Source organism: Ascaphus truei, chromosome 1, assembly GCF_040206685.1.
Source record: "Ascaphus truei isolate aAscTru1 chromosome 1, aAscTru1.hap1, whole genome shotgun sequence".
In the NCBI taxonomy this organism is placed as follows: Eukaryota; Metazoa; Chordata; class Amphibia; order Anura; family Ascaphidae; genus Ascaphus; species Ascaphus truei.
Window position 1 is genome coordinate 158,969,288 of NC_134483.1, and position 17,402 is coordinate 158,986,689.

The window sequence follows — 17,402 nt, forward strand, 5'->3', positions numbered from 1 at the left end:
ATGGCATTATGTACCCCATATTAATGTCGAGTCCACAAACGTTAATTATATGCAAAAACAAGGTTACCTTGCAGTACCATAGCATTACTCCTATCCAGACCCTGGGGGGAGAGGAGAGAGAGCAGACGTGAGGGAAATAACGCCAGTAAATAACGCTATGTTCATGTAATCTTAATCTTGCCCAACTGCGGCGTTGCAGCCATACAGACAATGCAAAAGCAATATTTTAGGGTCTGGATGGGAGTAAAGACCCGTTTTGCATGTGACTTAAATAATATAACGTTACTTCCCTGTGATAACCTTAAGAGATTTTAAGGAGATGATATCATGCTAAATTTGCATCTCATCACTAATGTCTATTACCGTTAACGCTCTTTATGGCAGAAAACATGGCGTAACATTATTGTCCTTAGTGGATACATCATTCCTATTAACGTGACATTAACTTAGGTTAAGTAGCCTAACAGAGCTTAGTGCATCTAGGCCTGAGTGGAACTAACATTTTTAAGCAAACCTAAGGGCGAAGCTGTGACGTGGTAAGTTATTCATCTTAAATACAGTACAACACAGGCGTCATCCGCTCAAACTCTTTATGTAATATTGGTCATGTCCCTAACTTCTTGCTTTTTACTTATAAGTGGACAATTCTAATAATAATAAGAAGAGTTCCTATTTCTTTTTTGGAGCGCACACAGACCCTACCACAAGAAATATGCTTCCAAGATTTCAATATGGCTGAGGGAACGCCCCTAAACTGTACAGCTCACATGAATTAAAATGTGTTACATAAATACAAGATGATATTATCACCAAATGACTGATTTAACAGACCAATAACCTAATCTAATAATGAGGGGCATGCTTTTGTTCCCCTACTAGTGAAATTATAAGACCACCACAGATATAGAAGCCACTTTATACCAGATTTCAGACACAACCTCACTTAACAAAACGGAACAGTTTCATATAAAAATGTGACCATTATATTAAAAAAAACAAACACATTGTTCATAAAAAAAAATGTTAGCTGGCTACAACTACACAGCATAGAGCAGCAAAGGAGCATAAGCAACATTTCATCATCATAAAATATTTAATAAGGTATATTTTAGGGAATATACTGTGTATAAAATTGGAGATCACAATATGAAGCGATTTCAGACCCTTTCCAAGCTATTACTGCCACCCACTTGCATTGCTCTGTGGGTTGTATTGCCACTGATACAAGGCCCTACTGAAGCAAACCGTTTAAACTAATACAAAAGTGGCTTGTTTTATAGGAAATCATTTTTTTTTTTACACGGCTAGAGTGTCTTAAAAAGGAAAAGAAACCCCACCCCCCCCGATCACTGTACAATAATGCAGCAACAATGCATACATATTGTTCTCATTAGTTATTAGTAGTCAACTTGCATAAGGTACAAGAAAAAGAAGCAGAGAGAAGCTCACGGTAATAAACTACAAATAAGTTTTGCAACAAAAAAAAATAAAGGAAACCGAGCCAAACGAAGAACAGTTCCTAGTAGAGTGTGTGAATGAATGAAGAGAAGACAAAAAATAAAGTTATGCACATGAATCAGCTGCTATTAAATCTAAAACGTTTCTCTCGGTTCTAAGTGCTGTCAGTGTACATTAAACCCTTCAGCCATAGAAGGGTCTAGAACATATTGCCCTGCAGTGTACTGCAGGCCACTCTGGCACTGAAGCAGTAAAAATCTCATGGACGAGGCACAACTAAATATCCAGGAGGCAGTGTGTTGCTGAACATCAGTTGACCCATTGCTTTATTTCTTTTTTTACTCTGTCCCCACGTATTCTTCTCCTCTGTCCTGAGGTAGTTAAAACAAACAAGCAGGATTTAAGCTTCGGGTTTGATGGCCGGTCTGTGCTGAGGGTTCTCTATCGAACCCTCAGACTTGTGTGGGAAGCCACTACCTCGGATGTTGAGACAGTCAATAATTGAATACGTGGCGACATGAGGAAGAGGTGTGTGGGTGTGTGTGGGTGTCATACATTGTTGAGTTCCATCATGCCTGTTGGTCCGCCGCTGATTTTATTTTATTCCTTTTTTTCCCCCATCACTCGAGCTGTCCATTTAAGGTTTATAAAAAGTCAATGAGGGGGAGATGATGTGCGAGCACAACAAATCATCGCCCTTTGCTATAGCCAGGGAAGAATTGGTCAAGCAGTGTCTGCAGGACCTTGTTGGGAACCATGATGTAAGTCTTTCCAAGGTCAAAGCGACAGGCCGGACAGGTGAAGACCTCAGCTCGGAAGGAACGTTGCAGGCAACTCTGTGTGTAGGAGATAAAGATGACAGAATAAATGCAAATGCTAATATTATCTGGATGGATAAAATATGCATTTATCAAATATTAATCTGCGGTAGGAAACGGATGAAATAAAAATATTCCCCCTAGTAAGTGATGTATCTTGGTTTTTGCAACCAGTTATTTTTCACAAAAATCATCCAGTTTGTGTAAGGATTAGAAATTAGAAAGTGATTTTTTTCTCCAGGTATATTTTCCCTTGACACCTGAACATCACATCACATATATACTGTAGGCTAAATTCAGCCCACAAAAAATAGAATATGCCAGAGAAAAAGGCAGAAAAGACAGTGAAAAGTGCAGATAAAAACTCACGACACTCAAAATACAAAGCAATGTAAGTGCTCCCTTCCTTCACAATATTACATATACATCATATGAAAATCTCTGTGAATTTACAAGCTGATTTTGTATTGTATGTGGCAACAGAGTGAAGTGCTAACAAACGGAACCCATTTTTTATCAAGACTTTTTGACAGATTTTTTTTTTTTTTTTTTAAGTCTGTAATAAGAAATATATTTTTGTTTTTTCGATCTGATGGGTTGTCATGAAAGACAGGACTTTTCCCCAAAGGTTTGATATATACATATTTTTTTAAGATTGTTTAATGAAACCATTCAGAAGGTAGAGTGGTGCAGACTCACTTCTAAAAGGGATTGTAATTCAGAAATGTTGGTTCTCCTTACTGTTAGGGAAAATCTTTTAGTGTCCCAATTGATCGTAACATAAACAAGGAATAAGCATGGGCACAATAATGAATAATAATAGCATGTTCTTGTATAGCGCTGCTAGTTTTACGTAGCGCTTTACAGAGACATTTTGCAGGCACAGTCCCTGCCATGTGGAGCTTACAATCTATGTTTTTGGTGCTTGAGGCACAAGGAGATCAATTGACCTGCCCAAGGTCACAAGGAGCGAAACCGGGAATTGAACCAGGCTCCCCTCAGTGCCAGTCAGTGTCTTTACTCACTGAGCCATAAACTCCAATGTTTCATCTGCATCAAGCAGCCTTTGTCAAGGTGATGAAACCATTCAGCACAGTTTATTGACATCAATGTAAACGATTTAGGCCCAGATCTACAGAACCCTGTTAAGTGAGTTAACATGTGCCTAAACGTGCATCTTCAAAGCTTAAACAACGTTAAGTTACAATACGTCCAGTTTACTGCCAGAAAGGGCACTGCATTAACTCTAATGCATGTTAGTGCTAATAAGATGGGGGAAAAAAGATGTTCCTCTAACAAGGCAAAGCCACAATGATTCATTAAAGTTATTGCAGGGATTGAACAAGACGAGTAGCAGACCTAGGCACCGGTGGACCAATTTGGCCATCCACCCTTTTTTTTCTAGATCAACCTAGACAAAAACCTATCCACAGCGGCACGCATCATTTACACCGGATTGATTATTTTAGATTTCAGGCAGGAGGAGTATTTTTAAAGATAACTCTTCCAGCGTATGAACAAGGACACTTCTCCTGTAACATTCATGCTATGAGAGTAATTTAGAATATTCCCTGCAATGCCACACTAATACTTGTCAGTGTTTGAGGGAATGAAAGACATAGTTCAAAACAGTGATGTAATAAAGAGAAAGTGTGTAAAGAAAGAAGGCGAACTTACTTTGCACACATTGTGGAGGCATGCTGTTGTTACTGGTTGGTAAACCAGCTCCTGGCAGCAGACACACATGAAGGATTGCTCAACCTTCTTTAGAAAATTCTAGTGTGAAAAACAAACAACAAAAATTCCATGTAATCGTCTCATTGCAAAAATAAAATGCAATTGTCTCACTGCATAATAGAATGCAACAGTCTTCTTGCATAATACAATGCATTTTACAATGCATATCTCTTGGCGGTCCTAAGAAATACACTCATGAAACCAGAGCCTTACACTTTCAGGAAAGCCATATGCAGCACCTTATGGTGAAATACCCCCTCGCCCCCATCATCCCACAATAGCTGCAATGCTATTGCAAAAAAATAACCAATAAATGTTCAAAATATTGACTAAAATATATATATATATACACACATATACTATCATTATATGTATGTTTCAAAGATTTTCACATAAATAAAATGCAGTTTTGTTTTATATGAAATCATCTTAACCCTTTGTCATCAACATGTATGAAGTGAAGGTAAAAATCCAAATGAAAGGAAAATCCCAACTTGTAAATAACAGAGCTAGGGATTGTGTGGGGAGGCATTTTAATTAACGTAAACCTAAATCCCACTAAATGAATGTGAGCCTGAATCCCAGGCTCAGAGTTCCCAAGAACAGCACTGCATTTTAGGTTTGGCCAGCAAATTAATCCAATTGGGTTTGCATTCCATTTCCTTTTCCTGGCAGCCACCACCAGGGGGATATCGGAGAGCCTCAGACAGCATCCAACTAAGGATATCGTTCTAGTTTGGAGGTTCACTGTCTGTAATACCTTTTCATTTCTAACATGATAGGTTCTTCACAGGTGGATCATAACATTATGTTACATTTAAAGCTCTCTCAACCGGCAACTTCTCCAGGACAAATACACTTAACACTCTGCATGTCTTACTTTGAATAAATTCAGCTGAAACTATTATTAACCAAAATTCTCAAGGTATGTGTATTACAATCGGTACCTTGTTAATATTAACACGGAAACAATAGGGGCTGCTCATTTTCTTTCTTTTTTTTATTGTAGCCTGAATTACTATTTCGGTCTCCGCGGGCTCACAGGCGATTTAGGTTTCTTGTATCTCTGCTCTCGGCAAGCCAATCAATACTGAAAGTATTCTTTTCACAAGGACTAACCTTGGAACACATACACTTGCACCGTCAGTATTAATGGAATCGCTATTATTGCCAAATACATCGAGAGAGTAAAAAACAAAACTTCAAATATCTCAATTCCTCAATAACCGTAGGGAACCTCGGAAAAATTACCAGATGCTCGTGCTCGGGAAGGATCCCAGTTTATTACAGATAAACAAATAATAATACTAAATAAATAAAAACAGTGAGCAGAGGCAAGATGCTGCCATAAATAACATGACATTCACCGGCTCTGGATAAGCACATACTGTACAGTAGAACAAATTTGGTTGTAAAAGATCTACAGGGATTCAGTCTATGTCTTGCTACGTATTTAGTTCAATGAAGAGGTAACTCAGAAATAACAGGGGAAATGAGAGGACGTTTATACGTACGGGGCCTTCTTTGATGGACGCAAGCACTTCATCCCACAGCTTCTGATTCAGGCAGTCCTCGCTAATCAGCCAATGCTGCTGTGGAGTGAGCTGGAAAGTCTCCCCCCGGCCTTCTTCTGTCAGTTTCATGGACTTTGGTGGCGGTTTAACCACTTCCATGTCTGCTGCAATATACACAGAACAACATATAAAAATACAGGAAATGTCAGCAATTTCAGAGTTCAGGGCTTTGTTTTCACTTTTTATTCACATTAGAAAAATACAGTTTCAAACCTTTCTGCCGGAGGGCTTAGCAATTCACCGCATTGCAATGTGCCGGATTGGCATTTCATTGTGTAAGACAGGTAAGCCATTATTACTTCTAGAGGCTGTGATGACAGATTTAGTAGATATACTTAAGAAAAGGTTGGACATCTTTTTAGAAATTAAAGGTATGCAGAACAAGTTAAAACATAAAAAGACAATTGAACCTTGAAGTCAGGAAGGATTTTTTTTTTCCGTTGTAGAAATAAATGGCAAATGTTTTATTGTTTGTGTTTGTTTTTGTTTGCCTTCCTCTGGAACAATATAATTCTAAACATAAGATGAGTATATTATATCTCTCAATTAGAATGAAACAAACGTTATCCCTGATAGACATATGTCTTTTTTCAACCCATCTAGAATGATGTTACTGTGTTATTAGAGAACAGGACAGTCATTTTATACACTCATGAAAGCCTAGAAAGAAATCTAAACATGTACTGCATACCTGAAGTGCTGCAGCATAAAAATTTAAATTAAAAAATGGTTAACGCAGATGTCTTATACGGCATGGAAAAAGAGGGCGGAAAGAAGGTAACTAGGATAGAGGGAAAAGGTGTGGAGGAAGTTCAGCATCAAACCTACAAGGAGGAAGAGGCACAGGTGCTTGGGGCTATGTTTTTTTTCTTGCATTAAACTGTGAAAGTGTCCCAAGGGTTTTTAGGAATAACCCTCTATGGGCCAGATACATTAAGGAAAAAAGAGGTATTATCGCAAAAAAAACAAAAAAACACGTTATTCTTATAGTCAACGTTACAATGCAAAAATGCCTTTCTTATTGGGTCTGCTAAAAATATTGGATTTGTTAAAAAATAGTCAGAATACCACAATTTTATGTATTATCATGCCGTATATTATATAGGTCCGATATTTATTGGAACGTGGTGAACAACATGAAATTCCCCACTTTTTCCCCCACCTACTCCAGGCTGGCGTTAGACCTATCTTGCCATCCTTATCTTCATGGCTGAAGCCACAAATTCAATAAAGGGCAGATCCACAACAATAAAACAAAAAAAGGATCCAATGTTGTAGCCCCAGGATGGCACTGCATTACAAATAGGCCATTGGGCATGGATTTCATTTTGGGGGGTCTGCCATCTGGCTTTGAATTCATTGTTTCTGGTTTTGGGTGGGTTTTTCTTGTTAGTTTTCAGGCTTTGGATTTTTTTTATGGTTTGGGGTGGTGGTTTTTTTGTTTGCGCCCTTTATTGGATTTTTTCCCTGTGGCTTCAGCCATGAAGATGAGGACGGCCTTCATCCCGGCTGGAGTAAGTAATCCGATTTGAATTACAGTCAACATTGATTGCCAATGTGGCTATCTGTTCCCCCACTGAGAGTAGACACTTAAAAGGATACACCGTGTGCCACTTTGTAACATCAAAATCCATGTTTAAATAAGGTATTCCCCAACCCTTCAATCTTCTGTATTAAGACACTTGTTCAGAAACAAGCAACGCACACAGACAATTATTTTGTCCTTTTGGCCTCATCGGCTTGAGTTTGGGTACTTGTTGAAGTAAAGAAGGCTAAAAATGTGGCAAGTCAGTTAAGATATACACTGTGGGGAATATTAATTAATGCAAAAGTTATCTTCTTAAATTGTTCACATAAATGTAAAATCTATTAATAGCATTAGGAACAAGTACCCTCTTCGATTGGCCTTTTCTGGTTCCCGTTGCTTTGGTTGCTGTAGTATTTCTGGCTGTTCATATCGTCCGGATTGACCTGGCCGCTGGTTTGCTCTGGGCTGCTTTGCTTAGTCTTGCCTGCACTGCTCCGGAGATTCTCGTTGACTGGACAGACCGGCGGGCTGCTGGGCTCGGATTTCACAAGCGGTTTCTTGACCTTCTTCTCCTTGTTAGCCATGGCTTCCAAATACCCTTCCGGGAACTAATTCAGGAGGCAAACATAGAGCACAACAAACGCTTCAGTTGTGTTACGTGTAGACCTCTGTCACAAAGCCAAAGCCCACGCCGGTTTCACAGAAAGTAAAACAATATGTCTCATGCTCTCACCTGTAATGTCAGCCCAAGTTTCTTTGAGCGCTCTATGCCTTCTGCCGTCCAGGGAGCAGGTTCAACATCGTCCCGACGCAAAAGGTAGCGCCAGACCAGAAATCCACATTTGCCTATTTCCGGCCAATATTTTACCACCTAAATTACAACAGATCAAAGCAGTATACACCGTTTTTTATTATGTCTCTGACACTCACTTTATACATTATGTAAATCTAAGCGTAAGAGACACATAAAACCCTAATGAGACTTGTACCAATTGCACTGGGGGAGCATAAATGCATTTTTTGCTCGTTCTAGTACCTCTTTACATAGAAGTGCTGGAGGCAAAGGGGTAAAAATCCTAACTAATTCTACCTTTTTGTTGATCAGCTGACAAGAAAACTCGTCTTCAGAAGACAGCCAGGGCCATATTTACTAAGTGATGCTAACACATAAGGCCCCTGACGGCTCATTCAAGCTAATTCACTTGAATGTACTTCCAGATGCCTTACAGCTTAGCATTGCTCAATAAATATGCCCAGCAATCATTTTATATCCTCAGACGATCACAGCTTTAAGGACACTAACTTTGCAAAAAGACATTTATTTTTCTCAATGATCTAGTTTGTCTTTTTTTTACTAAAGTTTCACGGCCGTGAACTGATTTTTGCACAGTGTAAGCGAGCCTCTCGGGCAGCAAAGGGGTTAAAAAAAAATGGAAGATGTTATTCCCCTGGGATTTAACACCTTGTAAATGCCATCGTATCTGTTGCCGTCCTCGGGGGCATATTTGCTGATTCTGCGTCCCTTTGAACTGCGCACTACTCGGACGGGCTTCCCAGCTCTCCAGTTCTTAGATTCTGCTCCATCTTTATCATTCAGGGCCGCGTCGCAGTTTAGGGCCAGGGCCCTGGAAGGATATACAAAGATGGCAACATATGAAGTGCTGTGCATTCTGCAATGCCCTGGACCACAATTGAGCCAATGCTGCTGTTTTGTTTGTGAACTGGTGTTCTGATTTACCACCCTCTATGGGATCTATGTGTTATAGGTGCAAACCCACTGTCAGCCAGAAAACAAACATTTTACAGTCTATCTGGTTTGCCTAAATATATCTAATAGCAAAGTTTGGGCTGCTTTTTTTTTTTTTTTTTTTTTAAACATTTTTTTAAATTTGTTACAAGTTGAATTTCTTATGGGGACTCTAAATATGGAAGTGTTTGTCAATCAAGTGTTTTCTTTGCTCTTATCCCACCTTGTCCTTATCGGAGAGACAATAAACATAAGGGGAGGTGGGGAGGGGGGAATCAGGCTGTACAAGCACTTGCTGATCACACAGTGACATCACACATAAGGGAGCAACCAGGGGAACGCAAATCCCTCCCAAGTGTAATATTAATAAAAAGATTTAAAAATACTTATAGGTGGCAGATTTGAATACAAAAATGTATTAATCACCCAGATGAGACCCCCTTAAACATGTCACTGGAATTAGTTCACTTTGGGCCTAGGATTACCCCTTAAAATTTGTCATGGAGTCCTGGCTACAAAACCAGTGTAAAAATAACTCTATATGTATCAAAGAAAAGGAATCACATTGAGAGCATTTTGATTGTTTTTTCTTCAATAAATGTGGTGCCATTATTTTGCACTCGTTTTCCCCCCAGTTTTTCCTCTACAAAAGATTAGTAAATAACCTGGTATGTGTACATATTGTCTCATATTTAGGAAATTGTTACTCTTTTTGAAAGTATATTATATTACGCTAATCGTGCTTAGACATTGTCAATTACACTCAAGTAATCACGTGTCACTGGTCTAGAATGTCATTATTGCAGACTGAAAGCTTTTGTCATTGTATGTTCTATTTTCTTTTGTATCTAGTTGTTTTATTCATTGTTCAGGAGCAATATGAGAGCTACAGAAAGGGGAGATATTTATAGAGAGTGCGTATACTAATACTGCCATAAGGCACACTGAGTGTAGGAAATGTTTCACTCTAATAACTGGGTTGGCCTTACATTTCACAATTACCCTTCTACTGTTGGATGTGCATTGCTAAGGTGGTTTGAGCAGCTATACAAGTGAAGAAAGCAAAGATGCAATCTGCCATTGTTTTAAAACATGATACACGAAAGCAAAGCTACACATACTAAGGCTACGCTTATAGTGACGGCGACGCGACGGTCAGGCTACGGTTGCTGGAAAATCAAATAGAGATGACTTCCAGCGTTTGCGACCAAGCCGTCGCTCCGCGCTTACTATAAGCGAACGCGACGGCGACAATGCATTTGTTTTGACGCGACGTTGCTTTCGCCGGCACTGTAAGCGCAGCCACTCTGCTATTGATCTTCAAGTATTCCATAATACCATACAAAATGAAACAGTAACCATTTTATTTCTAGGCTATTCAATTTAAGACGCAAGAGAAGGTCTGTAGCATAAAAGAGGGAAGAAGGATTCTTATGGATATAAAGGTTGGTCGAATAGAGACATCAACAAAAGAAAGTGGGTTTTTGTATTTAATGGCCCTTCACAGATTACACTTTGAATTTGTTTTCTGTACAAACACAATACAAATGACATTCAAGGCTGTTTCAATATAAAAGTGCTTTCCAACCTATAATATGTTACACATAATAACTGGAAAGATTCATTCAGTTACAAGGTTCTGTATCTTACTAGTGATGAAAAAAACATAATTTTTAATCAGTGTATCTACGTTGGGCTCCTGCACAGTGTCTCCTATATAAGTTCAAGTTCCACAAACATAACTTATACCTGTTCAGATGAGTCAGAGTTTGGTCAAAAGAATGTTCGCCAATCCTTTTATTCCCAGACAGATCTCGGCCACCACAGCCCGTGTACGTGAATTCGTCACCTCGGTCCTGAGAAAGCAAAATATTTTTTTGGGGGGGCCTGAAAGTATTGCACCTATGATGTATTTCACTTTTCATGGTTAGATTATTATTTTTTTTAATTCTATACTAAACTTAAAAACGTTACAGAAGTAAAAAAAAAAAAAAAAAATTCCTGTCATTTATTTACGATTATTTATTAGTGTTAAGCACATACCACTTCATCTTCAAATCCTCCGGCTAACACAAGAGAATAAGCTCCATCATTACTGCGCCCATGAATTCCACCAACATGAGGCCTGTGGACACCTGCTTCACTGACCTGGACAAAAACAACAAAAGACCAACATTTCAAATCTCAATGTAAAGATATTCAAAGAATAATAGAGAGCGTTGTTGAAGCACATTAACGTGTAATCACATCAGATTATATTACCATTTGCATCTACGTGCAGTTGAATTCTCATTAGTCTATGACAGTCTAGTGAATAGAACATGAAATGTAGTACATACACTGTGAATACCAGTGTTCTGAAAGTGCATTCATTCTTGAATCGAAATTGCGATAAACACACTATGTCCTTGTACTTTCTCAATATCACTCTTATTTATTTCCTAAATTACTATATACTAGATGGTCAAAGCCGGGCTACGCACGGGTTGCAGTAATCAAAGTTACTAATAATAAATGGTCTCTCCCCCCCTTCTCTCTCTCCCCCTCGACTGTCTCCCTCCCATCACTTTCCTCTAATACCTTATGATGTCCACAATTCTTTCCGCCTCTCTCTCCTTCTCCAGTATTCTTGCTTTCTCCTCAAGTGTCAACTGACTTCCTCTCCTTGTCTGCTTTATATCTAAACGTATAGCTATCAAACTCATATCTGCCACCAGGCTATGTGCAGTATGATGTCATGTACAAGATACATAGCACCAGGTACTGTGCAACACCTAATGCTGACTTGCTTGTCAGAGACATTTTAATCACTCATAGAATTAATGCATTTATATAAAAATTAAAAAGATAACCCAGGTGCACACCATTAGGGTCCCCTTAGTTTGCCGGCAAAGTTCCACAGTCTTGGAGCTACAGTCTGGCCTTGACAGACAGACATACTTTTAATATAATAGGGTTATTTTTTTATTTTAAATGTAGGTCGTCATCTTCACTCCAGCAGTTTCCATGCCATCTGATAAATACTTATCTGAATGCACCTTCCCTGAGTCCTATGCCCCTACAGTTTTTCTTTGCTAGGTTGACATAACAAGGAGAGCAGTAAAGACTTCAAATTGCAGTGGTGCACATAGAGCTATTGAGATCACCACGCAGGCCTGGCCTTAGGGCAATGCAAGCGAGGCATTTGCCTTGGGCCCTGCACCTTTGCGACCCACACAACACACTTCAATTCAGTGGTGCACAATCCATAGGAAAATTCCTGGCGGTTGCCAAAGGACCCCTGCAGTGTTATTCTTCTGACCGAAAATACAACAGCTCAAGTATCCTTCTATGTCTCTCTTCCTCCGTGTCTCTCTGCCTCCACAGCAGAAGCACTCTCTGCTCCATTCAGTCAGCCTGGATGATGACATCGTAGATGCCCGAATATTGTCATAACCATATTCAGGCCTCTACAATGTCATCATCCAGGATAACTGAATGGAGCTATGATCGACACTATCGCGTGTTTAATGAGTAACCCCATGTAACAACGCCTTTACCCTGTCTAAAAGGCTTCCAAAATAAAACCTGTCTTTTGCTGATGAATCCAGCAGGGAGCAGGTTAATTTCAGCAGGAGTTAATTGACCAGTCTCCACCTGGTTCATTAAGCACATTTAAAAGCCTGCTGCAAGACTGCCTGGGATCTCTAGCACAGAAGAGTTTGTGCTGCTAGAGAGATCCCAGTTCCCCAGATTCGAGATCGACTAAGCAGTGGGCCCCTTTCTCTGCCAGGACAAATGCAAGATGCAGATGGTTTTAATCCCACGGTCAACAACCACCCCCTTGGGCTGCGCAAGCGGAGGGGCATCCCGCTCATTCCCTTGGGACCCTTGGTTACATTTGTGCCTCGGGTAGCATACAAGCTGGTGGTGGGCCTGCTTCCAAGTCTGCCTGAAATCTCCATATCCTAAGCCCTAACTGCAGACACCTTTTCTACGGTGCACCTACAATTATCAAAAATCACGCCAAGAAATAAAAATCAAAGATTTTTTTCTTTGCATAGAGCCCCATTCAGTGCATTCACCAAGCATTCTACGCTTTCCTCATTTTATTTTCTCTTCCATCCAACACAACTTTAAGGTATTGCACTGTTCTTGTGTGGGTACCAAGCCCAAAGAGATGTCTTGCAGCCAGACCTAAACATTGGTTTCCTAATGCAATACAGAGTGATACAATAATTACTTATTTAACTGTTGTTTTGCTGTGCACCAAAAAAATAAACAACAACAAAAAAATGGCACTCCATTTAGTAATTATCATTTCAAAACTGGCCAAAGGCGTGTGACAATTTTAGATACAAGAGACTCTCTTGGGGCATACATATAGTTTTGTATCAAGATTTGCACAAAGCAGCAATTTTTTTTTTATATAATTTTCAAGCCTTTTATTAAGCTTTTTCTTCCTCTCCATGTCTATGTATTGTTCTGCTTTTTAGCGTCCAATTTTTCAGTTAAATGTTAAAAAAAATAGTTGGCCTGGAGGTATCTTCAGGCATGCAGAACGGTAGGTCTCCAAAATACTTGTAAAACCATATAACACAGTGCAGAAAACTGTCACCATCTGATTTGACTTATTTTTATTTGTACAATTATTGAATAGCTAAATGCTATGTGGCGAAGATAAAATGATAAGGTTACTACCAGATTTACATTTGCTCTTGGCACAAGAACTCTCCCCATGTAATACCTGCACTCGAAATTTCCAGGCTGCACCGACAGGAACACCAGGAACAGGTCCATAGTGATTCGATGGGACGATGGTACATTCCTTAGTACGACCAACGCAGGCCATTCCCTGAAGCAGCCGCAAAGAAGGCAGTGTTAGCACAATCAAGGTCAGCAGTGAGTTGTAATTTTTCAATGTATCAATATATAGGGACATCGCAGATCATTGTACAAATACAGAAAATAAGGCCGTGAAAGAAAGACGCAATCGTTCATTTATAACTTTCTCGTTCAAATTCCCTTCCTCTTTATTCATAGTGCAACAAACTTTTGCAGGCTGTGTACCAAGAAGCATTCCCCAATTGTGTTATTGTGGTAAAGTATTACAGTATAATAGCACTACACTTTTTTTTTTTTAATTCACTGCTGCTAAAGATAATTCTGCATCAGAAATGCTGTAGAGAGTAACAAGTGTTATCCAGCCGCAAAATAATATAATTTAAGGACCAATACTAATTCGAACAGAAATCCGATTAAACACTTTTATTCATAAAGTAAAAAAATGATGCTACGGGGTGGAGAAAGAGGTGGAGTTGAAAGCTGTCTGTGGCGCACATACTGTATGAAAATACGTCATCTTAAAAACGCTGTTGAGTGTCATCAATGCATCAAAATTGTCTGTCAAGTTTTTCTTGACAACAAATGTAAGTCGTCACAAACACTCCGTAGTGCATCCATATGCACTGTATGAACATAGTCGCTCTGAGGCTTTACTAGTCACCAATTTGTGTAATTAATGAACTGTGCATTTGACTAATGGTTAAATAAGAAGATAATGGTAAGAGGAAAAAATGAATATATCTTCATAATTCAGGTACATTTAATTGGGTTTCATTACCATTTGCGACAAATTTACATACTCCACACATTATTTAACAAATCTTTATACTTAGTCCCTTATATCCCCAGTGCAAAGTGATGCACATTAAAATTGTTGTTCTGTGTTTTGGAGCAAATTGCCCCTATTTGATACAAATCGCCCAATGTATAGCGTTTTATTGATCTACCACAAACATATTACTGTAATAGGTTTCATTTAAGTCGGTACAGTCAGTATCCTAAACACAAGCTGTGCTTTCCTTACCAAACATGGAAGGCACACTTGCATCAAAAAATCCCAGCTGCAAAACGGGGGCAACATTGGGGCCAAAAGACAGCACCAGATTTATAAAAGCGAAAAAAGCCCAATGCTTTTCATTTTTGCACTTGTTTTGCATGCAGGAGTAAAGGAAGCCGAACTAATTCTATGCCCCATAGCTCCAGCTGCAGAAGAAATAAAGAGCGGATTGTTCTTTGTTCAAAGAAAAGCTTTTGATGGTTCCTTACACAACCCATATTATTCAGAAAAGATTATACATCCCACCTGAATTTGTAAAGAAAGAACATCTGCAACACGTACACAAAATACCTTGGAAAGGAACATTACACAAAACTTTCAAAAGAGCTGGACACAAAGATTAACATTGCTACAGGTAAGGAAGAAAATAGCTCATACTATACCTTGCCCCAGTCCCTCTGGCTCTCAGTGCTAGCTGAAGGCATCTTTGCTTTTTTTTTGCTCTGCTTGAGTTTCTCACCAGCATTCACCACTTCAGTGGCATCATTTTTACAGGAAGGGCAATACCTAAAATAATCATTATGTGCATTACTTTATCATTTCCAAGCTGTATCTACAACATCTTTTGGTCTCATGTCAGTACTGCCTGGCACAATATAATAACATCATTAAACATTGGTTTCCCTTTGGATATAAAATTCCATGCTTACAGCAATTTTGATCACTGCTACTATATTACATTATATCATGAATTACGGTATTGTAACAGGTATCATATGTAGAGATGTGGTAACTGTTAGCAAATTCTATGAAATTGCTGGGGGGGGGGGGGTTTTAATGAAAAACATTCACATAATAATAATAATAATAATAATAACATATTCTTGTATAGGCTGCTTATTTTATGTAGCGCTTTAGGCTGCGGTCCCAGTCACTGCCACAGCGTGCGGCACGGCGTGCGCTGTGCGTGTAAGCACCGCCCATCAATGAAATTGAGTTTAAACCTTGCGACGGAGGCGTGGCAGGGTGAACCTGCCGCGTGACATGTTGGCCACGCCCTTGCAAATCCCCGACCACGCCCCCTCCCGTCGCAAGCTCCCTCTTCTCCTGGAGACCGCAGATCGCGGTTAGCGCTGTGCACGTGCCGCCCACCGCAGCCTTAGAGACATTTTGAAGGCACAGGTCCTTGCTCTGTTTTTTGGTGCCTGAGGCACAGGGAGACAAAGTGACTTGCCCAAGGTCACAAGGAGCCAGCACTGGGAAGTGAACCAGGCTCCCCTGCTTCAAACTCAGTGCCAGTCAGTGTCTTTACTCACTGAGCCACTCCCTATGGCAATGGCAATGGCAATGGCAATGGCAATGTTTAACTCTAAAAATCTGCTGTGTCATGTGACCCTGATGTACACAGTCACGTGTCGAGTAACCTAAGTTTTTTTAAATGAAACTGTGCAACAAAAAAACGTGCGCCCTTTTTTTTCAATTTAAAAACTGCCACGAAAATTTAGCAAAATTAAATTAAAATGTGCAAACTAAAACACGAGGGGTTTGCGCATCTCTAACTATACATGAATGTTTCTGTGCTTTGGAAGTTCACATATAATGCGTTTCATTTGACAATATTCACATTTTTTTCGCATCTTTCTTTTATTTGTTTGTTGTCCCAGGTTCATTAATGTTTTAATGAGGAGTTAACTTAGGCCAACACCTTGTTAAGTGCCGATGGGTATTTTTAGTGCTCACTAAACCAGCATTAAGTGCCGTTTTTGTTTCGGAACGGCCATTGCGTTAAGTATAACGGACGTTAGTGCTAATGATATGCAAAATAGTTGTTCCCTCTAACAACGCGTTGCACAGAGCTCCGTTATAGTTACCGCAGAGATTTAACGAGACGCCAGTTAGGTCATAGCTAAAGGTGAGGTTACTCCCAATCTTTCACAATCGCTCACTTGATGGGAGTAACACTGGTTTAACGCAATGTTATTTAAATCTAATGCAAGGCAGACCTAGCTTGACATGGTGTTAAACCTATTCTGAGATATACTACTGTTTTTTTTGTAGCTGCAAATAATTAGCTTTGTGGATAGGCATTAACCTCAGGGAAACTAACATCCGTTATTGATTTTGATAGCCCATTTAAACCGCCATTTTGTTTCCCCAGGAGGGGGAATGAAACGCTAGTATGCTCACTGGTAAGTATCTCTGGAACCAGGGCGTCCCCTGAGATGAAAAAAGTGCAGTTCAGGTCTAGCAACCCAGAGGTTCCTATTCTGTAAAAAAAATATAGGGCCAACATTTTTTCAAAACAAGCAACCCTTGGATTTATGCATTGTGTGAAGAACACTATGCCTTGAAATAAGAATAGCAACAAAACATAAATAGCACTACACTTGTTTGTGTTGTAAATTCCTGCTTATGTGCAACAACAGATTCCACTTAGGGTGAACCTCTAGACGAGTCTAGGACTACTGTGTACTCAATATCCCGATACTTGTGCAAGATGTGAATTGACCTCTCTATATAAGTTGCATATTTGATTTACTCTTTATACGTAAAGATCGAACTAACACCAGTGTGTTTGGCTAAGAAAACTTCTATTCGCCCCCCCCCCACACAAAAAATTTTAGTTGAACTATTTCAAACCTAAGCTACCATGCTGATTATAGCTAATACCCCAGAATGAAACCGGTCATCCCTGGTTCAAGAGAGCCTGACTAGCTGT

The 17,402-nt window shown here is 39.5% G+C and overlaps 1 protein-coding gene across 3 annotated transcripts in view; it reads right to left on the bottom strand.

The window, feature by feature from the left end:
* Positions 1 to 900: 900 nt before the first annotated feature.
* UHRF2 (ubiquitin like with PHD and ring finger domains 2) overlaps positions 901 to 17,402 on the bottom strand; it is a 123,302-nt gene continuing 106,800 nt past the window's right edge. For 2 of the 3 annotated variants that reach the window (XM_075596526.1, XM_075596535.1), the window contains exons 8-17: positions 15,127 to 15,250; positions 13,589 to 13,696; positions 10,906 to 11,010; positions 10,612 to 10,718; positions 8,578 to 8,740; positions 7,849 to 7,986; positions 7,480 to 7,723; positions 5,528 to 5,691; positions 3,954 to 4,052; positions 901 to 2,294 (exon numbers count right to left, since the gene is read on the bottom strand). In XM_075596526.1, the coding sequence (XP_075452641.1) occupies positions 2,148 to 2,294; positions 3,954 to 4,052; positions 5,528 to 5,691; positions 7,480 to 7,723; positions 7,849 to 7,986; positions 8,578 to 8,740; positions 10,612 to 10,718; positions 10,906 to 11,010; positions 13,589 to 13,696; positions 15,127 to 15,250 (1,399 nt within the window). In that variant the 3' untranslated portion in view covers positions 901 to 2,147. The remainder of the gene's footprint in view (positions 2,295 to 3,953; positions 4,053 to 5,527; positions 5,692 to 7,479; positions 7,724 to 7,848; positions 7,987 to 8,577; positions 8,741 to 10,611; positions 10,719 to 10,905; positions 11,011 to 13,588; positions 13,697 to 15,126; positions 15,251 to 17,402) is intronic. The other variant, XM_075596543.1, reaches the window with a different exon arrangement.